Source organism: Alosa alosa, chromosome 20 (genome assembly GCF_017589495.1).
Source record: "Alosa alosa isolate M-15738 ecotype Scorff River chromosome 20, AALO_Geno_1.1, whole genome shotgun sequence".
Classification (NCBI taxonomy): Eukaryota; Metazoa; Chordata; class Actinopteri; order Clupeiformes; family Clupeidae; genus Alosa; species Alosa alosa.
In genome coordinates, this window is record NC_063208.1 from 27,965,001 (window position 1) to 27,990,350 (window position 25,350).

The 25,350-nt window shown below is 43.8% G+C and overlaps 3 protein-coding genes across 3 annotated transcripts; all 3 read left to right on the forward strand.

The window, feature by feature from the left end:
* Nucleotides 1–351: 351 nt before the first annotated feature.
* LOC125284996 (anillin-like) lies at nt 352–10,792 on the forward strand. Its single transcript, XM_048229178.1, has 17 exons — nt 352–392; nt 527–678; nt 961–1,109; nt 2,486–2,621; nt 3,090–3,269; nt 3,899–4,025; nt 4,523–4,571; nt 4,816–4,869; nt 5,074–5,118; nt 5,448–5,474; nt 5,850–5,871; nt 6,266–6,378; nt 6,680–6,733; nt 7,427–7,513; nt 7,989–8,096; nt 8,632–8,804; nt 9,389–10,792. Exons 1-17 carry the CDS (start codon nt 352–354, stop codon nt 9,501–9,503), a joined length of 1,632 nt encoding a protein of 543 aa, XP_048085135.1. The 3' UTR covers nt 9,504–10,792.
* A 637-nt stretch (nt 10,793–11,429) lies between these two features.
* On the forward strand, nt 11,430–17,298 carry ccdc126 (coiled-coil domain containing 126). The gene is made up of 3 exons (XM_048229055.1): nt 11,430–11,757; nt 15,202–15,899; nt 16,030–17,298. Exons 2-3 carry the CDS (start codon nt 15,668–15,670, stop codon nt 16,302–16,304), a joined length of 507 nt encoding a protein of 168 aa, XP_048085012.1. The 5' UTR covers nt 11,430–11,757; nt 15,202–15,667; the 3' UTR covers nt 16,305–17,298.
* Nucleotides 17,299–17,571: 273 nt separating this feature from the next.
* On the forward strand, nt 17,572–25,114 carry tra2a (transformer 2 alpha homolog). Its single transcript, XM_048229056.1, is given in 11 exon segments — nt 17,572–17,763; nt 19,454–19,587; nt 20,696–20,852; nt 21,812–21,841; nt 22,915–22,977; nt 23,170–23,339; nt 23,341–23,359; nt 23,747–23,862; nt 24,339–24,509; nt 24,808–24,878; nt 24,988–25,114. Coding segments are annotated over 11 exon segments (978 nt in total). The 5' UTR covers nt 17,572–17,727; the 3' UTR covers nt 24,999–25,114.
* Nucleotides 25,115–25,350: the final 236 nt, after the last annotated feature.

The following is a 25,350-nucleotide window of genomic DNA, read 5'->3' on the forward strand; positions in this document are numbered from 1 at the left end:
GGGTGGATTTGACAGTCAAAGTGCAGTGCACTGCAATCGTTCCCACCCACGTAGTCCCCATTTCACAGTGGTTGTCTCCAGACGTATAACCAGTGTGCAAGATTAACACATTGACAAGAAAATAAATATTTAACCCACTAGGCAATCAGCATCCACTGATCTCTAACCTGGCGCCAAGGGAAACAACTGACCTTTTTGTCCCTGACCGCCTTAGATCTATTTTCTTGTTGACAGTAGTTGGGTCTTGTTATGTACCACTTTTGAACAGCTTTCTATGCGCATCTCAGGCTGGTTTTATGCTCTCTAAATGCCGTTGTGGAGCTCCTGTGTTTTACAGTGCAATGGAATAGAATGGCTGTAAACAAGCAAGAGCTGGTGGTGCAGCTTTGGATGTAAACGTGAAAACAACATCTGCACACTACATGCAGATACCTTTTCCATTCACAACCTCTTGTCTGAACCTAAAAGGGCAGATGAAGTGTAACGCGGTAGCACTAACCTGTGTAAACGCTCTGCCTCTCCTCAGACGCCCACCCCTCGCCAGCTCCTTCCTGGAGAAGAGCAGCACCCCAGACAGCTCCTCCAGGCTCAGCAAGTTCCAGAAGGCCCAGATACTGAAGGCCGGGTTCCTCAGACAGCCTGGAGAATACAGATGGAGAACAGAACCTACTTTTACAGGTACCACACACCTGCAGCTCTCTCACTCACTCACTCACTCACTCGCCACTCACTCACTCACTCGCCACTCACTCACAGACTCTCTCACACACACACACACACAGAGCCCTCACTCAAAAATTAGCTTTTTATCTTCAGAGTCGGGTACCAGGGGAAGCTGACTGTGTGATCTCTCCTTGTAATTCCTCTTTATTCAAAAACGGCCTTCCTGAATAACTGATGAGGGCTGTCTTGTTTAGGACTTGTGAGGTTTAATTGTCCTCTTTCCTCTCGCAAGGCCAGCATTGACGCCACAGGTCAACTCGCTGAAGACTGAGACGGAGAGGCCGACGGGTGAAGCAGGTGATCGCCAGGAAGGAGGATCGATCCCAGAGGGCCGAGCAGCAGCAGGCCCCGCCGCCAGCCACGCCAGCATCAAGCAGAGGATGAAGGTGAGGAGGTTGCCCATTGGTTGACCAACGTAGCAGGAGGCTTCTATTGGTCAACCACCACAGCGAGTGCTCCCATTGGTCAACCACTATAGCAGGAGTGTTCCTCAGTCAGCTAGTACAGAAAGAGGGCTGCCATTGGTCAAGTAATTGCTAGTACCTTTCAGTTCTCATAACCCCAGTTGTGTTTTTGGCGGTGGAGGTGAATGTTGTCCTTAACTGGTGCCCTGCTGTCTACTGTATGAGTAGTCTAGGAGGAATACTTTGATTCAGAGGGAAATAGGGCGGGAGAATGTCTCTGATTTTGAACAAAGCTTTTCTCAATAGCCAATCGTGGGAGAGGTGGCAGACCTTGTGAGTATGCACATGTACTGGGGTTTCATGAAAATACCGGGCCGACAGCTTAACTAACAACCAAAACGATGACGCTTTAGTTTGCCTTTGTAGCCATCTTCTGGTTGGGCCTTTGCTTAGGCAAATGAGACATAACTTCTGTAGAGGTTTAAAGCAACTGTTGTTAAACATGCTTCAATTTTTCTTCAAAAATGCAAACATCATTGACATCTCGCAACAAACATGCACATTACTACATAATGACAAACAGACGACATTACATAAACACATACTGTAACTTAACAAGAAACATTGACTTGGCTTCCACAAACATAACACAACATAACATTAATAACAGAAACATGCCCAGGATGATTCAGATATGATTACGACCGGAATTAGATTTCACGAAAGTGTGAATGAGGTGGTGTTGGAAGGCCACGCTTGTATCGGGCAGCCATTTTCGCGACTGGTTTCAGTAGGAACTTTTGCCCATGAACACAAAGGAAGTGAGATCAGTGGGCGCCTCTGAAAGTAGCTGTTTTCCAGGAGAGTTTTGGCCCAGAAGTTCGCTCAGCATGATGCGAGCTTCTGGGTACTGGATTACTTTATGAGCTTCCCACTGTGACGGATGTTGTGATTCTGATGTGGAAAGTAAGAGCCAATAATGTCCAGCTGTGTCCAGGCGACAGAGGGGAGCTTTGTTCAGCCACGCCCAGTTGATGGATGCCCATTCCAGGCAGCTGTGCTGGAGAGGAAGCCAGTCACAGTCACTTCACAACAACGGGCATCCGCCCGCTGGTGTTTGGCAGAAGAGGGCCTGTTTACAGATTTGTTTGTCTTCAGCAGCTCAGCCACATTTCTTTTTTGTGTTTTGATGTTTAATTTTTAATCACTGATTATGAAAAATTTACAGCAATCACGTTTTTCTAACTCTATTTTTCCTTCAAAGATTACCATTGGATGGGGTTTTGCTTTTCCTCTGGTGCAAGTTGTTGGTACATAAGTTGCTTCATAGGTGTGTGTGTGCTGTGCAGCTCCCCCAGGAATTGACGAACGAGATGAACCTGCAGCAGACCGTGATCCACCAGGCCAGCCAGGCGCTGAACTGCTGCACAGACGAGGAGCACGGCAAGGGCGCTCAGGTGGAGGCCGAGGCAGAGAGACTGCTGCTCATCGCCAGTGAGTAACACACACCACATACACAAGCAGCACGGCAAGGGCTCTCAGGTGAGATCGAGTGTTTATCGCCAGTGACTAACGGCAACAACACACACACACACCTTCTTAGACCTGATGTTGTTTGTCTCACTGCTTGAGACTATACTGCACGAATATATTTGTTTATTCTATAATGCACAAAAGTTGTGCTACCACAGTAACATAGCATAGAGGTTATCTTACCAGGGTAGATATCATGCTGCCAAGTCACTGTTAATCACGTTAGACTGTTGCAGTCATAGTAAGCAGTGTATCTGAGATTTTTTTATGCTTTTCTGTTCTTTTTATGGGAGAACATTTAAGTTCACAGTCTAATGATGGAGCCGCCTTTGCATTGTGTTGCTGGAGACTAGCTTGAGAATATTTTAAATGATCAGGTCCCCCTCTTTTTCTAGCAGTAACGTGTGTGTGTGTGTGTGTGTGTTCCAGCTGAGCGTCGTCTGGCCCTGAAAACGGAGCTGGATCGTTTGAAGGCGGAGGGCCCCAGAGCGGAGCGGGGGGGCGCGGGTTGGTCCGATGGGGCCTCGGCCTCTAAAGGTTCCATCAGCCTGCTGGAGCTGCGACTGCCCCTCAAAGCCGACTTCGTCTGCTCCACCGCCAACCGGCCTGGTGAGAACACACCTCACTTACACCCTTTCAACACTGACTACGAGGGGGGGCGCTGTGGCGCAACTGGCCACATCAGGTCGTTTCCCTATCCCACCCCATCTCTCCCTCCCACTCACATCTGTCAGCCTCTACACTGTCCTGTCAATAAAGGCAAAAAGCCAAAGAAAATATACTTGGGGTAGTTTATTAAACCCCTAAATCTCTGAGCATCTGTGGATGTCTAAGGGAGGACTATCCATGTCAGTTGGGGCCTTCAACTGTTGGCAGAGGGCCTCTTGAGTCCTGTGACATTTTTAGACTTTTGCGTTTGTTTTTACATTTGCATTCAACTTAGCACCTCTTGCTCTTAAGCCCAAATCACACCAAAGATTTGCGACGAGATGAGCTGCAACATTCTATAAACCAGCAACTTGCTGCAACGTTCTAAAACCTTCCAACTGCGACTAGACATGGTGAATGCTTTTTGACTGCTTGCAACAGCTGGCAACGACGTGCAACATTTGATTCACACTGCTGCAACTCCTTTCTGCAACTGTTTCGTCTTTCGAATCTTTGGTCTGAATTGGGCTTTATAGATGGTTTGTCTTGTTTGACTCTTGTGTTTCATTCTTGTGCGTGTGTGTGTGTAGAGTCGAGCAGCCATTACTTCTTTGTGATGATCCGTTCTGGAGCAGAGAACACAGTGGCCACGCCCCTGGCCAGCACCCGCAATGCGCTCAGTGGAGATGCCCTCACCTTCTCCACCAAGTTCACACTGTGAGTCTCTCCATCTCTCTCTCTCACACACACACACACACACACACACACACACACACACACACAGCAAACCTCCTCCACCAAGTTCACACTGTGAGTCTCTCCATCATCACACACACACACACACACACACAGCAAACCTTCTCCACCTAGTTTACACTGTGATTCTCTCCAACACACACACACACACACACACACACACACACACACACACACACACACACACACACACAGCAAACATGCTTACCCTCTCCACTAAGTTCACACTGTTACTGACATACACCCACCCACCCCCACACACTCCCAGGAGCAAAGGCCTCACTGTCTGAATCACTACACCACTCCACTTCCTCTTTGACACGGGTGTTGACCAAAGGGCTGCCATGGAGGCAGCTCGGTTAAACTGTAGGACTGTGCTTCCATTGCCGTAGTATGGAGATGCTGCTGTTGCTTCTGTTGATGCTTAAGATACCTTTTCTTCCCCCCCAACCCTGCAGGCCTGAAGTGTCCAATGACTTTGAGATTGACATTGAAGTGTACTACCTGGTGAGTAATGAGTGCCGAGCACATGTAATCAGGGCTTAAAGCTCCCAGGCTTCCCTGTGCCAGATTTCAGGCGTGGGCCAGGCTGCTTACTTAAGATTTTAAAATGGATAATTTTATAGACAGCAACTTCAAAAATGTCTGATAAAGCAAGGAACATTTCCGTGCCTGGAGTTCAGCCTTGCGTAATGTTTCCTGTTGGTCTCTGATCTCTGCCCTGACTGACTGGCCTGGTCCATCTCCCCAGGTCCAGAAGAGGGAGCTCAACCCAGACAAGAGGAAGAAGCCCAACAAGTCAAAGGTATTATGGGATGGATGGATGGATGCCCTGTTTCTATGGTGACCTGTGAGGGCAGGACTGGAGAACATGTAACCCTGTTTTTATACAGGGTTTAAGACGCATGCATATATGTAAACTACCTACGGTTGGCTTAGGTGTATGTAATCTGAAAGTAAATGTAAAGGTAATGCCTTATCACTCAGACCAGGCAATGTCTGTGTTCAGATTCTGCTGGCGCACATTCATGATCTCCACGGCATGTGCTTCACGGTACGCCACATGCTGTCCGAGCCCCCGCCCCCACCCACCCCTTGACCCCACTGAGTCGGTAGCCCCGGTGCTCTGACTTCACCGCCTTCTACCCGCACAGTGGCACAGTGGTGGGCATTAGGGGAATGGATGACCAGGCCTTTATCACACTAGTCAGAGCTTTATGGGCACACAGACCGTTGTTGTGTGTGTGCATATGATGCGGTTGTTTGTTCGATTTGATGAGATTTGTTTTTGTTTGAATCTGAATCTCTGTTGTGTGTGTGTGTGTGTGTGTGTGTGTGTGTGTGTGTGTGTGTGTCTGTGTCTGTGTCTCTTTCTGTCTCCAGGCCATCACTCCCAAACGCTTCCTATCAGTAAGTCCCTTCAGCTCACTCAGGATATTCAGTCTCCTCTTAAATGAGAAATCCGCCAGTTTTTCCGGCCGGAAAATGGAAAACAATGTTTTTTTCCCAGCTGGAGTTGCTAGTTCCAACGGCTAAGGCCGCCATGTAGCTACAGCACTACACTCTGGGGGCAGGAACGTGGGGGCTCACAGACATGCCTCCAGAATGTAGCGCTGCAGCTGCCTGGCTGCTTTAGCTGCTGGAACTAGCAACTCCAGCTGGGTAAAACTGACTGTTTTCGGCGGGCTTTATAAAATATTATAAAGAATAAATATTTGGGTCGAGTTCAGTAGTAGTTGTTGTTGGCCTGTATGAAAATCTCCTTTGTGTTTTACCCCTTTGCAGAAGAGTAGTCTGCAGACTCCAGGTAAGATTTCAAACATACACTTCCCATTTCCATTCTTTTCTTTAAGACATTTGTTTTAAATCGCAAGTGTCTGTTGGTGTCTAGTTTCTAAGGCTTCTGGCTTGTTAAGCTTCTGTCATTTAGAAATATGAAACATAATGCCCACTTTTACAGTGGAGGCAAACTCAAGATGTCTATTCAGGCTTTCTTAACTGGCAACCCTCCAGTCAAAGTATTCATTCTGTTATAGAACCCTTAGGTAGTTTCATCAGTGTGTTATCGATCAACAGATAATTGATTAATCAAGAAAATAATCGACTACGAGAGTAATGGGTAGTTGCAGCCCTGCTGTGTGTGTTGTGCTGTCCCTCTGGTCTGTCCTGATTCTGACTCTGCGTTTGCATTACCGTGGCAGTGATGGCCAGTCCTGGAGGCCCCAACGCAGTGCGCACCAGCAACTTCGTCCTCGTTGGATCACACAAGCTTACGCTCGCTTCCATTGGGAAGAACAAGTTCCCTCTGGAAAAGGTATTCTTGAATTAAAATGTCATCAGTGGTGTTTGTGTGCTTGAAATATTGTGTGCTTTTTCATTTTGAATTTGCATTTTAAAATGTTATTTTAAGTTTGCACCATGACCATACTTTTCACCATTCACCAGCTCCATATCTAGCACTGTCAGACATGCACATCTAGTATAGCTAACACACAGGCCACACAGTTTTGGTGCTGAGCCAGGCTTCCTGGTTCCCTCAGTTGGCTGGGATACTGTTGCTTAGGAACCAGCCTCAGTTTCACTTATGTGCACTCGTCTGTTTCTCTCCTTTTTAGATCAAATATGAAGGGATTGAGAGAGACCTTCTCAGTGACATGTTTCAGAAAAAGGTCACTACATGCTTGTCACCTGACTGATAGTAACACTCTTAATGCTCAAATTCTTTTTGTTTACTTGTTTGCTTTTTTTATTTGTTTGCTTTGATCTGATTTTTGTTGGTGTTGCCGTGACCGTGTGTGGGTTTGATGTGTGTTTATTTTTTTATTATACTAATGTCTAACCTCTGGTTCACTTGCATTGTGCATTTTGTTCACAAAGCTGGGTGTGTTTGTGTTTCTTGAGTTCTGATTTGAACACTTAAAAGACTGGGTTGACTGGTTCTCAGGAGAGTTATTGTGTTATGAGTAATCTTGAACAAGTACAATTGAGAGGCTGAGTAGGGTCCTAGGCTCCTCCTCACACATCCACTCTCACTGTGGATATGTGTATTGGTGTAGGGTTCAGAGTCTACGCGCGACGATAAACACACTCTTCAGTACACGTGGAGTTTGTGTTAATTCTCATAGTCATAGTCTAATAATTTTGTAATTCTTTTTAGGTAAACGTCTGGTCAACTTGTATTGTCCTCTAAAATGCCCCTCTGCTCTGTCTGTCTGTCTGTCTGTCTGTCTGTCTGTCTGTGTGTGTGTGTGTGTGTGTGTGTGTGTGTGTGTGTGTGTGTGTGTGTGTGTGTGTGTGTGTGTGTGTGTGTGTGTGTGTGTGTGTGTGTGTGTGTGTGTGTGTGTGTGTGTGTGTGTGTGTAGGTGCCTTTCCTGTGTCCGTTGGAAGGGCACATCTACTTGAAGATGCAGTGTGAGGTCGGCTCACGGGTGGAAGAGAGGGGCTTCCTGGTGAGGGCACACTTCCTGACGCTCATGACCTTCCCTTTAGTCTGCCAATTAATGCATTAACATCACAGCACCCCTTTACTGACACTTCAGTTAGGTGTATTCAGTATAGAATGCTCTTCATTAACTCATTAGGTCTAACTGAAGTACATATTAAGAAATTGTTTTTTGATGGCCTTTTGCTTGAAGCTATTCAAATCATTTACAGTTCATTTATATATCTATGGGGTCATTTACAGCCTATATTTTAGTTGTTATATATATATATATATATATATATATATATATATATATATATATATATATATATATATATATATATATATATATATATATATATATATATATATATATATATATATATATATATATATATATATATATATATACACACATATACACACTGCATGCGTGGCTTGAGCTTTTAAATTGTTTTGTCTCTTGAGGTTCTGGTTTTGACTGATTGTCTCTCCTGCAGACGATGTTTGAGGACGTGAGTGGTTTTGGGGCGTGGCACCGGAGATGGTGTGTGCTCTCAGGGTACTGCATCTCCTACTGGACCTACCCCGACGACGAGAAGCGCAAGGTTATTTTTATTATTATTTTTTTTATTTGTTTATTCATTTGGCTAATGGTTTTATCCAAAGCAACTTACATATACAGTATTAGTTATTTCAACTTGGGGTTAAGTGTGTTGCTCAAGGGCACAAGGAGGTGAATGGCAGGCGGCTAGTCTGAGTGAAACACCCCCGTCACACCACCTGAGATGCGTATTGCATTTCATTCAGTAAGGACAGCACCCATCAAAGTAGTCTCAAGATAGACCGTTGAAATGGAGTCAGGCCCTGGTTGTATCTAATCATGGTAAAGCACCACCTACTGTGATCGTTGTTTCATTCAAATCGTTGTTTGGTAGGGAAATTATTTAGAGACAGAGCCGGGTTTTGTTTGCTTGTTTTTCAAATTCAGTGATCCTGGCTTTGTCCTGACACTTGCTTCTGTAAGCAACCAGAGTAATGGTGTCACTCAATGTCAATCCTCAGTCCTTTAATATGTTACCAAACATATGACGTTTAATTCCTCATTGGACGTGTGTGTGTTTGTGTGTGTCCTCCCTCTAGAACCCGATTGGGCGGATCAACCTTGCAAATTGCACGAGCCACCGGGTGGAACCGGCGAACCGTGAGTTCTGTGCGCGGCCCAACACGTTTGAGCTGATCACGGTGCGGCCACAGAGAGACGACGACAGGGAGACCCTCGTCAGCCAGTGTCACAACACCATGTGTGTCACAAAGTAAGTCACTGCACCACGTGGATCACCATAGTGACCGTTACTGTATGTTCAATGTATTTATGACTAACCTTATTTCAACTAAACACAGATGAAGGAAGGTGCCCGTGAAATGCTCTCAAAGGCTGCTCTGTTGGTGATGTTTTTTGCCCACAAAGGTTGCTTTGCTGGTGGCTTTGTTTTTGATGGTAAATAGGCTTGATTGTTGATTGCCCGCTGCATGCACTCCCCTACCTATAGCACTAGGAATTTAACAACACTCTAGAAGATCAGAAGGCAAAGAAATATGTATAACAGGTGCGTTAGAACCGACACTGTGAGGAAGAGGCTATGAGTGGGTCAGACTCTGAAAAAGGTGACTAGACAAAGTCCTTGCAGAGGGAGCAACTTTTAAAAAAAAAAAAGATGTTTCAGCCATCCGGCTATTCTCAATGCTCGCAAAAAATTATGTTGAGTATATTGTGGTGATCTCTGTAATTGGGATCAGCCAGCCAGGGTCAGCAAGGTCATAGGACCATGATTATGACATATTGCATTCCTGTTCTACAGCAGGGGAGCTGACTTGCGCTGTTCTCTCCCCTTTTCAGGAACTGGCTGAGTGCAGACACTAAGGACGAGAGGAATCTCTGGATGCAGAAGCTCAACCAGATCCTGGTGGATCTGCGTACATGGCAGCCAGACTCCTGCTACAGGCCTGTGTAAGCACGCCCCCTATTGACTGGGAGGACCAACAGCACGGATGTGGTCTCATCCCAGCCACCTACTTCAGGGACAGTCAGGGGACATGTGCAATACAAGCATGAATAATAAGCAACTTGGTTGTGTATTTCAGAAAGAGTATTTTAAAGTAAATGACAATGAGAGAGAAGAAGTCAATAAAGCCATACTTACTGCCCTGGATTTGTACAGGCATTTCAGTGGGAGGAAGGGCAGGAGATCTCTCCCCTCAGTTGCTTTTCTCATCAGTCTGGGGAACGTAGTGTTCTTTAATCCATTTTCCTTTGAATTTGTCACAGGGCAGTGTGTTGTGTTCTTTTCCATGTGCCATCCCAGTTATTGGGATAGATCAAAAATTCATTCTGGCTTATTGATTGAGTCTGACGATGTCCTTGTTTCAGGGTTTTTTTGATCCTTTTTTATGGGTGGATAAAATGGATAGATGTCAGTCAATATTAGTTTTCTGTAACTTGTGCTATAGAACAGTGTTCATACACAAATGCTGGGCTTAATCCACAGCAAAAGATGCTCTATAATTTACTTTTAACACTTTTTTGACGTTTTATCCATTTCTGCAGAATACATGTAACACCACAGCTGTATCCTATTTACTAAGATGGTTATTTATCATGTAATGCACCAATAGAACATTTTAAGCTGATATTTCTACAATAACTACTACTACTACTGTCACCAGAAACACTTTTTATGTTGTTTTTATGTACATGTTTGTCTTTCTGTGTGTATATGGTCATAAATTCTAGATCCAAATGGTTGTTGCTTTTTTACTATCAGTCAGAGGTCTGAATCTAAACTGAATATATAGGCTACATGCTCTGCTTTAACCTCCAGAGTCTGGGTGATTAGGCCTCGGACTGACGCTCTCTTAACGTCTATGTGGGAGGTAACCTTTTATCTAAGTGTTTACATTAATCTGTGCAAAGTGCACTTTGCTTTGTAGCCACGTCTTTATATAAATGAGCATGTGCGAGAATATTTTTTAAAGGATTGTTTTTTTTTTTTAAGGCGGTCTTGTATCTCCTCCGTCACAGTGCAGTAGTTCACTCTAGGAGCTAGCCCAGTTTAAGGGCTGATCTGTGCTAGATTCAGGTCTAATCTGGTTGGAGGTCAGCTGTGTCTGGGGAGGGATATGGTGTCACTGCCCTCCTGTAAGCATAAACGCATGCCTGAAAACATTGGTGTGGAAGCACTCCTAATTCAGGATGTTACTTGTCTGAAAAAAATGAAAAGAAATAAATACCAACTTTGACCAATGTAGTTGTGTCTTTGCCTCTAACCCATAGACTGTATAAAACATGCTGTTGAATTCAATGAACCCGGATATTCTTTATATGTTATTTTACCAGCCACCAGTGTGACGATACCGACTGAAGGGTAAACTATTCCCTATGCTGCCCCAAGGTCATTTACAGGACCTCTAAAGTGTGTGTGTGTATATATCATTTTGATTTCTATGTGTCATCAAAGAGTAAACAAATGGCCATTTTAAGTGGTCACCAATGTGACTAGATAGATATAAGAAGGATGGCTTTATCCATGAATGGGAGGCGGGAGTGTGTGGGCCTGACCTGACTGTTAGGTCTGAATCAGTGAGGAGTATACAGCAGCCTTGTAGTAAGGAATGTACATATAGCATACATACAGCATGATACATATTACAAGAGACATCTGGTATATTTGGGGATAAGCTGATATATGCAGCTTCTTGACTGAACAAAAACAAAAATTAACACTAAACATGTTGATGATAAATAAACCTCTGCAATAGTTTAGAGACAGTTGACTTTCTTGAAGTTCAAAGACAGGGTCAGACCATTGGATCTGTCACTACATTTCCCAGGAAGCATTGCTACAGTGCTGCAGCGTTCATTCCAGTGACGCAGCGCGTAACAGTTGATTCTGGCCCACCCAGGAAACTGACTTACACAGCAGCGTTTGTAGTTTTAACCGGTTTTATTGTGCCATTACGACAGACGAAATGGCCAATTCTTGACTTGTGACTCTTCGTGCATTTCTGGGCTTTCTCTGGTATTCTGGTTGGTCTGGAAAGGTCGATATCCATGGAGGGTTGTTTATGGATTGTGCTGTAGTCAGCTGGTAGAAGTCGATCGCCTTCATCATCGCAGTTTGACAACGGTTGGCATATGCTCTGTGCAAGAGGTGCATTCTAAACCTTCTGAACATGAACGAACGTTATCTTATACCTTAAAAAGCTCAGGTAACTATACTTTATTTACCTAATGCTAGTCTGGGCGTTTGGTTTGTTGATCAAGGTGGCCATGGGTCGACCTTTTGATGTGTCTGTGTTTACTGACTAGAAAGTAACGATGGCCAAAGGAATCATTCAAGTGACTCTTACCTTTAACTTAACGTTAGTGTTAACGTTAGCCATCTATATTAATTGTATGGTTAGTGTGGTAAGCTGTTTTATAAGAGATAATTATTTAAAAAAACATCAGTGTCACTTTATTGAAATGCTTTATCATCCTCTCTTTCCGTACTTCCTACCTATTTTGTACAGTAAGTCTTATAAAACGTTAACCCTAGATGACAGCTAACCTCTGTGCTGCTGCGATCTAGCAGAGATTTCTTCCGAGTTCTCGTCCACACCCCGAGTATTGTGTTTACCAAATTACCAGTGAAGTGAGTAGGATCGTGTCCCTTCTGTCAATCCCAGGTGTGGTTTGGTGTTTGAGAATAGGTCAACTGTTTGGTTGCTACTATGTGTCTGTCTGTAACAGGAGGGCACCCAGGTGATAGTCCCCTCTCGTGTTTTAGCGTTAGGCTACATTAAAGGAAGTTCGATGGGTTAACTGCCCTGGAACTTATGTATCCATACGGAATATACACACCACACAATGTAGCTATTCTTCTTTTTGTCAATATTTCCTCTTGGCACCTCCAACGAGCCTAACACAAGATTTTGTGTCACCGACTGTATTGTACAGGATGATACTGCAAGATTTTATCGCAAAAGGGCGCTTTTTCAGACTGCTGTCCAGTTTGCACAAACAATAGGTTTATCAATTATTGACCAAAGACTTTGCTCAGACTCTTGACTTTTCCATTTAAATCTGCAATAGGATCAAGCATTTATTTATTACCTGCTTCGTGCTTGCATATGTAAATGGAGGGTTGACGTTTTAGGCCGAAAACCAGATAAAAATATGTATGGTCTTTTAGATTTTGTATTGGAATTCATATTTATTCACTTATTTGTTCTGACTAAAATTGTCATATTGTGACATGAAAGTTATTGTGTATAAAAGTATAATGGGGTATATTTTTTATGTGAGTTGATGTATCATAATCTTTTGTCATTACTTCATCAAGATCTCGCAAATGTATTATATTTTACAGTATATTTCTTCATCATCAAAGTAAGGCATTTGTCCTCAATCTTTCAATAAACTTCATGTTAATTTTGACATACGTTGATAGAAAGAAAATGCTTGTGACTTTTGCTGACCCTATTTCCTATCTGTTCCATTGAGATTTGTATGATTTAGACGCCATATGATAAATCACACCACATAGCAATCTGTTAATGCAAAAATGTGTATTTCACAAACAAAAGACAGTTTAAGACAGGTTCACTGTTAAAAATCACTCTGTGTAAAAAATTAATTAGACCAAATAGGGCCTATTGTATAGCACTTAAGTTCCCTGAGTTTTTCTCTTCTCGATGTTGGGCTTCAATCTGAATGTTTGTAGTTCCCTTTTGAGTTTATTCTCTTCATATCTGTTAAAAGACAAATTCAACAATGTATTCAGATATTTAAAAACATAGGCTATCCTGCATTATAATCAGATTAAATTGTTGCAATTACTTATAGAGATAAAGACAACATTATTACTGTCTTCAACACCAGGATTTATTTTCTCAGACTACTATTGATATTTAGAATGTCAAATATGTAAGCCTAGCTTTTGCATCCAAGGCTGTAGTGTGAGTGTGTTTCACCATACATGTAATAGGTGCACATTACACATTTCTATGTTTTATGTGTGTGTGATTCACCATACATGTAATAGGTGCACATCTTAAATAATACATATAAAAAAGTTAAATATGTCAAAATATATCTTACACTTAACTATTAGTTGTGTGAGTCTTGTGGCTACATGTCAGCACCAAAATGATATGATCACTGCAACATGGTAACATAGATTTAAAGGTAATATTGACAAAAAAGTAATTTACATTTGACATTTTCTTGTAAAATGGGTCACACCAAAAGACCGTGAAAAGGGGTACTGAAGAGTGCTGGAAATACTTGATTTATTGAAAGAAAACTCACCTGGTAAACTTTTAATGTCCTGAGATGTTATTATACTTGAATGAAGAAGGACCCCCTATCCCCAAAGGTCTCCAGACAATTGCCCATTTAAAAAACAGTGTTTAGACATGTCAAATCAATTTATTTTTATAGCACATTTAAAAGCAACAGCATTGCACCCAAGTGCTTTACATAAACAAAACAAAACAAAAAAGTAGGATATTTAGGGTCACACCATATGATATCGATTTTTGGGACAAAATCTTTTTGTTCAGGGCTGGTTCAAAATATTATGCCTGGACTTTTAAAACAGCAGACTTACAAGTAGACATCTGTGGTAGTACTTAAATATGGGGGAAATGTATTCATTTTATTGGTTTTATTAAAAATCAAACTTTGTGAATTGGGCTTGGGACAGTCACACCATATGAGCTTTTCCTCGTTTGGCTGAAAATTGTGAAAAATAGGAATATGATTGGCATTAATGGCCTATATGTTCATATAAAACAGTTTTTTTCTGAACAATATAACCACATTTATTTGCAGATTAGACATTTCTGTACTTATGTTTGGACACTTAGGACCACAAAAAGGCCACGTCAGTTCAACCACTCAAATGAACATGTTTTGTTTTTATTGCATACAGCAAACAGGCCTGGTGTTAGCTGTATGAAAAATAGGTAGACCACAACTGTATGATTATCTTATCAGTTTTGCCTGATAGTTGTTCTGAAACTCGGCCCAAGTCTTGGACAAAGCCACTCACACCGACACAGATCTATATCAATATAATGTCTGCTGGTATTGGCACCCGTCATATAGCTCTACGAGGTACCACCCTATCAAGGGAAATGTAGACTGGTATCTGTGGCCGATGTTTAACTCTTTCACTCTCTGTGTGTGTGTGTGTGTGTGTGTGTGTGTGTGTCGTGCGTGCGTGAGGTTAAGTGGAGGGCAGGATGCTACAAGGGAGATTTGGTTGCTCTGTTTGCATAATTTATTCAGCTCTTTGCGCTCTACCATTGTGAGCTGTGATTGAGAGAGTGATTGAGTGTGTATTCTAGGAACAGGCCATGGGTTCAGATCACAGACCTTGCTTACACACACACACACACACAAACCCCAGCACAGTATGTGTCAGGAGGCGATGAAGCGGCTCTTGTACGTTAATGGTGGAGGTGTTCTCTGTGTGTGGCATGGAGCTTTAGCAGGAAGAGACACCATCTTCTGGTATCAACCCCAGACAGGCACATTTTGTTCATGTGTAAAAGTTTGTGGCTTTTGACATATTTACATTGATGTGATTGTGTATGGTTGCTGTGCTCACCTGTAATCAATAGACTTTGAGTTCCTCTTTCAATGTGTGTGTGCGTGTGTTTCAGAAAGTGCGTGTGTGTATGTGCCCATGGTTGGTCAACACTCCAGTCTCACCCTTGACCTTTCCTGGTCCCTCCAAATCCTCTCACCCATCCTCACACTACCCATCAACCCCTGGGCAGAGCTTCAAGATCTGTTTTCCCACACCCTGCCTTGACCCTGGCCTCATCCAGGCTGACATAACTGCCCCTCTCTGTGTCCCTTCAACAGCTATAGCCCTCTCCATCTGCCCCTGCCTACGCTCCCCTGTCCCCTCCTTACCTACATACCTCACCAGAGCCCCAGACGTCCTGGTTGCCCCCACAATCCTGCACTTCCTCCTGTGGCTCAGCCAGCATCCTCGTTTCACTCCTGACACCCTGCACCCACTCCCAGTGTGTGAGAGTGTGTGTGAGAGTGTGTGTGAGAGTGTGTGTGAGAGTGTGTGTGTGTGTGAGTGTGTGTGTGTGAGAGTGTGTGTGTGCGAGGGCGATGCTGTGTGTGGCACGCAGGAACATGTCCCAGAAGCTGAGTGTATTCCTGGTGCTGGTGGGCCTGTGCTGGGGGATGCTACTGCTGCACTACACGCTGTCTCGCCCACGCCACCAGAGCAGCGCTCAGTTGCGTCAGCAGATCCTGGACCTGAGCAGGCGCTACGTCAAAGCCCTCAGCGAGGAGAGCCAGGACCCCTCTGGTCCCCAAGGGACCTCCATGGCTGGATACGGTATGGTGACCAGATTTCTCTGATGAAAAGTGGGGACATTTCCTGTTCAGCTGTTAATATCATTGACATATTTAGGCTAATGTTTTTATCTACCCCCCCCTCTATCCTTGTGTGCTGTGTGTGCATGCAGCCGATCTGAAGCGTACCATCGCTGTGCTGTTGGATGACATCCTGAGCCGTCTGGTGAAGCTGGAGGGCCTGGTGGACACAGCGGTGAACGCCTCAGCCGTTAACGCCTCCCACGCAGCAGGGGGCGCTCTCCTACCCCCAGCAGCAACTTTACAGAGACTCCTTAAAAAGGACATGTCCCCCAACCAGCTTCAAGTTGCTGGACACACCAAAACAGAAGCAGCTGCTGCAAAGCACCAATCACACACTTCACACCGACTACGCACAAGAAGTTGAGACTGAACTGAAATATATGTATGTGTGTGTGTGTGTGTGTGTGTGTGTGGTGCGGGCGTGCAGAGGTGTGAGGTCAATGAGTTATAAATACTGCTTTTATGACTGATATATATTATTATATATTTTTAGATGGACTCAATGGCAGCATTCAAAGTTTACTTAGCTTGAAATTCAGCCTTTTCTATGATTACTGTCACCGGGTGCTGCTGTGGTGAGGCACAGTACTCAGAAGTTGAGGAAGAGGCCCAGTGTTTGTTTTAGACGATAAATGTATTTTACAGTGTGTTAGGAACTACATGTGTTAATACCTCTGTTATCATCATAAAACATTTAGTTTGTTTTCACATTTTGCAAGCAAATACGAGTTTGCAAATACTTTTTGTACTACTGCATGGTATGTCAGTAAAGATTGATTGTAGGGTTTACGTGGGACAACATAAAAATCCAAAGATGGATGATGTTTTACACTGCGTAGATGCATGGATGACTGAATTTAATGAATGAAGAGAATGAATGTAGTTAAATTAAGGGGTAAATGAATGTACCCTTGTTTGTTTTTGTTCTGTCACACACAAGGGTAGACAATGTTCTGTCTGCTCACCTGATAGGAAATGTTGGTGTTAAACAAGTTAAAGATATCACTATTACTTTCAAAACGGATGCACACACCCTTGAAGGAAAGGAAACAGTAGGCTGTCTTTGCTATCCTGTGGACATCCTTACAGAAATGTGTGGTCTGCCATAGCTACCACAAGGTGATCCACACGTTACATTCATCAGCATGTTTTTGCCTTTGGTAAAATTAGACTTCACCTCAAGCTCTTAACAATTGCTGAAGCTCACGTCATCCACCCCATAAGCTTTCAGAAATTCCAAAAACGTTTAAGTGCCACTGAAAATGCCTTTAGGGCGCATGAATGGATCAGAATGTTTACCAGGTTCTCTGTAAGCGCAAACATTGATGACTGGGCAATAAATATTCTAGTTAAACATATTGTTTTCTGTGTGGTTTAAGCGTGTTATTGTATCTTTTTATATCATAAATACAGAGAGGAGTGGCTTACTCACATTTGTAAAAAAAAGTATTTTGCAAGAATATTATATTCACAATTTAGAATATATTTCTTTCTTCGTTACTGAAGTAATGGAAGCCAAACAATACGTGTTTAAAGGCTTTTGATATGGATAAGGCCAAGAAAAGCCTTGTACGTGACGCAATGTTTACTCTACCCTCCCTCCCTGCGCGCATTGCGCTACATTAGATGAGTCTGGCTCCACCGCCATTTCCCCGTTGACTGTCGGTGCAGAAACTAGCTTACTAGATAACTAAGTAGTAATCGGTTAGCCTGGTGAAAACAAGCTTTAGTGTTAAATCTCTCGAAACGTTACTGTCTCTCTAACCTTATTCTACATTAGACTTAAAATGAGTGACATTGAAGATGGCAACTTCGAAGGGCGTGTAAGTATGGTCGTATTTCTCAAACATTGTACTTCTCTTTTCTTGAACCTGTTCTTTCGCTTTCTTATTTATTAGCTTGCTAACGCTGTTAGGCTAATGTTAGCATTCTGGACGCGTAAGCTAGTAGCTAGCCTGTAAAGATACCATTAATAATGCCTCTAAATGTTTAAATCAATCTAAATCGACGATTATGTCAGATTAAGGTAACCACGTAGTTGTAGAATATTTACTCTACATACGCAAGAAGATAAACCAATTAGCTATAAATAAAGCTATGGCGAGGCATCCTTAACGTTATCCCAAACATTAACGTTAACTTAACTAGCGAACGCTAGGCGATTTGAATAATAGCATGCGTAATGCATAGGTCTAAGTTACATAACGTTACGTGCATCAAAATGCTCTGGCTCTGAGTATTTAGTTGGTACCCATGTGTTCAATTTTGCGAAGGTAACGTTGAGCTGGCATGGTGCTGCAACGAATCGTTTGGCTAGTGTAACCTAGCTTTCGAGCTAGCCTGTATGGCTTGGCTTGGTCTCGTCTAATTATTTTGGACAATGGCTGCCTAAATGCGCTAGTGTAACGTTACCTATCTAGCACTAGATATAATTCCAGCAAGTACACCAGGACATAAATGAGATGTGGGATATTAACCAGGTTTTCTAGATAGTCTTGCAAAGCATGTGTCCATCTCAATAATTGTTATGACTGAAGGCTGTTAGAATTGGCTCTAGATAGCTAGTTTACGTTACGATTGAGGGCGTCCTGCAATAAAAATGGATCGCATATCGGTATGCAGGATAGTGCTATGTGTTGTCAGTTGCTTCGTCCACTGCCTTTCTTCTGCCTTTCAACATTCTCTCTGCTTCTTGTTGAAGTTGACCGCTCACCATCCCAGATAATTTTAATCTGTCATAAATCTAATTTGTTTTATTTTTGAGCGATTGAATGCCCATTTAACGTTGCTCAGTTTCAACCAAACACCATGATCTTAATTGTACTGAATGTTCTTTTTTCATTAAGGTTATTGGTCGTGAAGGATTTGAAGAGTTTAATCCAAGAATGTGGAAGAATATCCAAGAATATCAGAAGGCTTATGAAAATGTGTACAGAGCAGAACGTAAACAGGGCGGGGGAACAGGACGGAAGAATGTCAGATAGAAGGCACGCTCGCGTTATCGCTTGTAAAGCATAAGATGGAAAGAAAAAGGTTTCAAATTGGGGGAAGAAATGGAAAACAGAAAGCAAGGCATGAAAAAATGAAAACAGAAAAAACGAAGACCGAAGAACAATAGAATGCCTGAAAGAGGGAGTAGGAGGAATGAATGTATCCGTTGTAGGTTAAGTAAATTTGCGGTTTGCATTCCACATATCTGTACCTTTAACTTGCCCTACACAACTGCATGACATCTGTTACCATGGTGACCCAGGTAAAGACCTGAATGCATCGTGGGAGGCCCATTTTTAGTAATTGAAATGGACCTATGCATATATGTATATGTATTCTGTTTCTTTGTCATCTATAGATAACAGATACAAAGTGGTTCTAACGTTTTTCTTCACAGCATTTGCCATGCACAGTAAAAGTGTGTGAGTGAGACTTGGGTGTGTTTATGCGTGTGCGCGTGCGTGTGTCTTTGTCCTTGCACGTTCACAGTAAGTTGTTTTAACATTGTTCGTCTGACACCAGGACTCACGGTCCCCATCTAAATCGGAACGGGGGAGTCCGGCCAATGCCAAGTCGGACAGCCGCTCTGGTTCCGCAAGTCCTTCCCGAGCCTCCAAACGCTCCGAGTCCAGGTCCCGATCAAGGTCCAAGTCCAGGTGAGTGCTCACGACACAGGCCAGGTGAATTATGGACCCTTAATCCATTATGGTTATTACACGGCTCTTCATAATGCTGCAGAATGCTTCATTTAATTGAATGGGCCTTCCCAACGTTCGGAGGTCTGACATTTCTGTATTACAGACAGTTGCTAAGTATTACAGACCGCTGTCAGGGAATTGTTTTTGGCAAGTAGCTGTGTAATAAGCAGACGAAACAATACAGGACGAAACAAGACCCCTCTGGTCCTGTTCGCCCTGTTGCGACTTATTTTCCGATAATTACCAGTGTTCTATACATTCTCCATTACTTAGCTTTGATGTGGCATCAACAACAGCAACATATGACATGGTGATTGCATTTGCACTCTGGCTCATATGTTAACATTATTAATCACAATAATCTTATCCAGAGCAAAGGATAATTCCAGCAATTCTTCACAAAGTAGAATTCCGGCAATTCTTCACTTCATGCAGAGCAAATGCGAAGCATCCATCTGGCGGAGTCGGGTTAAGAGAAACGGCGAGTGGGTGCAAAATTTTCTGCAGGTGCCAGACAATAGTGTCAGAAAGTAGAGTAGAGTTCTCCTCTTTAAGGCAATTTTGTGCCACATGGTTTTATCTTTTTACGCCATCCCATGCTGTTGAAACTAAACCTTAAGAATGCACTGCAAGGGTTTAAGTGCAAGTAATGGGAAAGCCCTAAGCAGTCACAAGATTATGCTGTAATTATAGGAAAGGCATGGGTGGTTTCAACTGTAAGATTGGCCCACAAGAATGCAAGTGCATCTGAAAGGTCCTGCTAGCCTTAACTGGAAGTCTAGCCTAGGCTGCAAGAATAGAAACGTATCTATTGGGAGAGGCCCTAGTGCCCTCAACTGGAAAATGAGGGTGCGAGTGCATGTAATGGGAAAGTGCCTAATGGTCTCTGTTAGAACATCCCATTCACTGGAGTCTCCCACTCTAATCATACAACTGAAAGTGTTGATTCTCTTTCTGTGCGTGAAAGTGAATTCACTACACACTGGAGACTGCCTATTTAACACTACTGTTCCATTCTTCTGTGTGTTGATGACGACTCCGCGGCGCCTCGTCTTCTCTCCCTCAGGTCCCATTCCCGCAGACACTCCAACCGCCGCTACAGCCGCTCGCGCTCCCACTCCCGCAAGAAGTCCCGTTCCCGCTCCTACTCCCCCGAGTACCGCCGCCGCAAGAGCCAGAGCACCTCGCCCATGTCCAACCGCCGCAGGCATGCCGGCAGCAGGGTACGTACTCCCTCATCACACACACTGCCACCAGGGTACATACTCCCTCATCACACACACATACTGGCACCAGGGTACATACTCCCCCACCACACACACACTAGCACCAGGGTACATACTCCCTCACCACACACAGGCACACCAGCAGCAGGACACACAGGCATGCATGCATGTCGGCACCAGTGTACATACACCCTCCACACACACATACACACTGGCAGCACAACACACACAGCACACACACACACACACACACACACACACACACACACACACACACACACACAAACACACAGGCACACAACCAGTGCACTTCAGTATACTTAAAATAACAGGATGCGTTTACTTGCACCACAATGCTGTAAAAAATAACTGGCACATACACACAAGACACTTATTTGTCTTAAGTACACACACACACACACACAAAGAAGTGCAGATACAGTACTCAAACTACAATAATCTAACCCAAACACACATTCCCTTGATAACACCTTTATCACCGATAAGCTGCAGAGGTTTGCAGACAGTCTGTATGGGTTTCTGAATGTCTGAGGTCACATTAATGATTATGGATGTGATTGCAGCGTCCATGAGGCCAGTGTCTCTGACCCGCAGTTTGTTGATTCTACTCCATTGCACATTTACCCAGCGTTAGCCAGCTGTGTTAAGAACCCCTCCCTGAGAAGCAGATAGCCTTGCCTTCAGAAAGCCAGAGTAAAAGTAAATGAATGTCAACAGTAAGAAGGGGTGTAATAAAGTGCACTAGTATTGGTGAAGGTTACTGTACTGTTAGTGGGTTGGACTTTGATGCTTGCTTTAGTATGGTGGGAAGTAAGTACTACATCTGCTCTAGTATGGTGGGAAGTAAGTACTATATCTGCTTTAGTATGGTGGGAAGTAAGTACTATATCTAGCGTTGTGGTGTTTGATGTCTGAATTCGTCTTCTGTCTTGCAGGGTTCCCATGGTCATGGAAAACAGGACAAAGTCAGTGCATTTTAAAATTTCAATTTCTAGGCCCAGGGATGTTATTGCTTAGAGTAAACATGTACTGGGGAAATATTTAGTATTGGTTTATTATGGGTCATTATTAGTGTTTACATTATTATGTGCCATGTTATGTGTTCTTTGTGCAAAATGTGTATTAGGTATCAAGTATATGAATTGTCTTGTATTATGAAGTTATGAACATGTTGGCAGATTGAGAGATATTTAGTGCCAGTGTATTCTATTTTAGTTGTAACCAAATGAACTAGGATGTTTTGCTATGGGTCTTTGAGATCATGGAAAGGAACTTGGGAGTCCGGTTCTGTTTTGGGACCCTGTTCCTAGATGGAGTTAGAGGAGGTAGGACAGAGAGGAGGCCAATGAATAGACCTCTGAAGTTCGCTTACAAAAAGGACCCATATAAGGACATCTGGATTTGGGTCCTTTTTGTAGGTGAACTTCACATGTCTATAGAAGTCTATACACCCCTGTATGTAATAAAACATACTTACTGGACAATGTAGGCAGGTAGGTTTACTCTCAGATGTAGTTATAGGGACCTTCAGTTATCAATGCTATCAGTTTACCTCAGATTAAGACTAGTCTAGATCCACTGGAAATGGAGCTCAGAGTAGGAGCAGACCTGGAGCAGCCTTTAGCCAGAGTAGGTGTGTGTGTGTGGGAGGGGCTACAGACAACCCTACTCCCACACACACACACAACCCTTGGGTAATAATTTACATTTTCTTGCAGGGTAAAGTGAAATCCTGCATCAGCCATAAATTAGTTCTCTTACACGAGTACAAACTTGCATAGCTCTTATTTAGCACAGCTGATGGAAGATTTCACTTAAAGGGACTATTCCTGCCTCACCTGTTGTAGGTGTGTGTGTTGTTGTTGTTGTTGTAGCAGCATTTGCTCTATGAGCAGGTAAAAGCCACCAGGGGGTGATTAGTGTGCTGTCAGTTCTGCATCCTACTCAGGGAAGTAGCCTGTGGCCAGCAGACAGCGTCAGCAGTAGAGCTGTTACGAGTGTTATTAGATAGCCCTGTGTTTGTGCTTCACTGGTGCAGTACTCAGGAGCAGCCACAGGAGGAGGCATGAGCGCAGGATGTGATGAGCTGAGGCAGAAACAGGTGTGTGTGTGTGTGTGGAGGGGGGGTGTTATGGTGAGTGCATACCTCTGTCAGGACAAGGGGGTGGAGTGTGTATTGGCATGTCAGTGGGGTTGGTTAGGCTAGACGTGCATGAGGCGTCCATGAGAGTGTGCCATGTGCAAGTGGAGCATGAGTGTATCGGTGTGGTCTTTGTGTGTGCGCCCCCTGCAGGCCAACCCCGACCCCAACACGTGCCTGGGCGTGTTCGGCCTGAGCCTGTACACCACCGAGCGCGACCTGAGGGAGGTGTTCTCCCGCCACGGGCCCCTCGCCGGTGTCAACGCGTCTCGACCAAGCGCAGCGGACCGCGCCGTGGCGGCCTTCGTCTTCGCCTACTGGCGCGATCGACGACGCCAAAGAGGTACAGATTCCCCAACTAGCGCTCGGGCTCATGGGCTGTCCATCACCCATCAGAAGGGCCTGTGTGCATCTGGGGAGTTAAATGTTCATGCGCGAGTCCTCAGTCCTATAGACCGACTTTGCACTTTGCCCAGTATTTAAATTAGGGCCCCTGGTGTTTAAGGGGCAGTCAGTGGGTTTTTGCTGTGAAAAATAATTGAAATGCTTTTTCACCTCCTCTAGTCACAAATAAGTCTGAAGCAGGAGGACTGATTCTGTGATTGATTGATTGATTTGTTTGTCTGCATATTGAGCCTTTGTTCTGGAGTTGTTTGGTAGAGGGCTGAAGCAGTGACCAAATGTGTTTTGAGTTTAAAGAGGGCTAAATAGACTCTTCGTGTTGACATAGGCGATGGAGCGAGCCAATGGGATGGAGCTGGACGGGCGGCGCATCAGAGTGGACTATTCCATCACCAAGCGGCCCCACACCCCCACACCTGGCATCTACATGGGTCGGCCCACACAGTGAGTACACCAGCCCAGTCAACCATGGCCAGAGCAGAGAGGCCTAGTCATACCATTAACAGGGGGCAGTTGCATTAAGTGCCACTCAGTTTTAAGTTCGATGTTAAGTCCATTGCCCTACTAAACCACACACCACACAGACTTTAGGAACCCCTGTACTAGATCAATATCACAGTAGGATTCCTATAACCAGCAAACAGAATAACTTCACTGGTACAAAGGAATCCTTGCTACAGCTTAGGAATGTCCAAACAGGATATGTCTATTAGACCCTAGGAAACAGGAAGTCCTGCATGTTGGGGACGCACGCACACACACACACACAGTACTTGAGAAGGCTCTCTTTAATTGCATTCAGTCTGTGGATTTAGACTTGAAGCTCAAATGAATCAACAGTGTGCTGGAGCCTATACTCAGACACATGCAGATCAGATACAGAAATACAAACTTTTCTAAGGCCTAACTGTGTGTTTCAGTAATGGAGGCGGTGGGGGTGGTGGCGGTAGCAGCAGCAGCAGTGGAGGCAGGAGAAGAGACGACCGTGGTGGGGGCTACGACCGTGGCTATGATCGTGGCGGCGACCGGGGCTACGACCGTGGCGGCGACCGTGGCTATGATCGCTATGATGAGTACGACTACAGATACAGGTATCGCCCTGTACTCAACACATTCACATACTTGCATAGACTACCGGTCAAAAGTTTGGGGTCACCTAGAAATGTCCATTTTGCTCGGTTATAGACAGAATACCAGCTGAGATCAGTTGCATTGTTTTTTGTTTTTAATCAGGGCAGCAGTTTTCAGATTATGTTATCTGCTTACATAATTGCAAAAGGGTTCTAAGTGACCCCAAACCTTTCACTGGTAGTGTACATACATACATACTATTGTATACATACATGCATGCAGACAGACACACGCATTTACACCCTGTCTGTTTTTCAGTCGCAGGCGATCTCCATCTCCATACTACAGTCGATACAGGTCCCGATCCCGATCTCGCTCCTACAGTCCCCGTAAGTTTTTCTACACACACACACACACAGAATGTCAGAATTGATTTCAGTTCAGTATATAGTAATATCTGTGAAACTAAATTGTGTGTGTGTCTGTGTTTTCCCACAGGACGATATTAAAACTTTTCTTCTAGGCTGGTCCTTCCAAATGATGTCTGATGTCCGGGGACATTGCCATCCTGTCTAACATCAGAGGGTGGTGCTGTTTATCTAGCTGAAGAGTATTCTCATGTCCCATTTTTTTTTTTTTTTTTTTTTTTTTTTTTTTTTTTTTTTTTCTTCTTTCTTATGTGTGGTGTTTTGTTTTATTGTTGCTGTTGTTTTTCCTACAGTATGTGAGTTATGACAACAGCAAGACAAGCGGAGAGGAAATGCATTTTTTTACATATATATTTCCCCAAGGACAGAAGTGTGTGTGTGTGTGTGAGTGAGAGTGTGAGGGCAAGCACAGTAGAATAGCTAGGGGCCCACC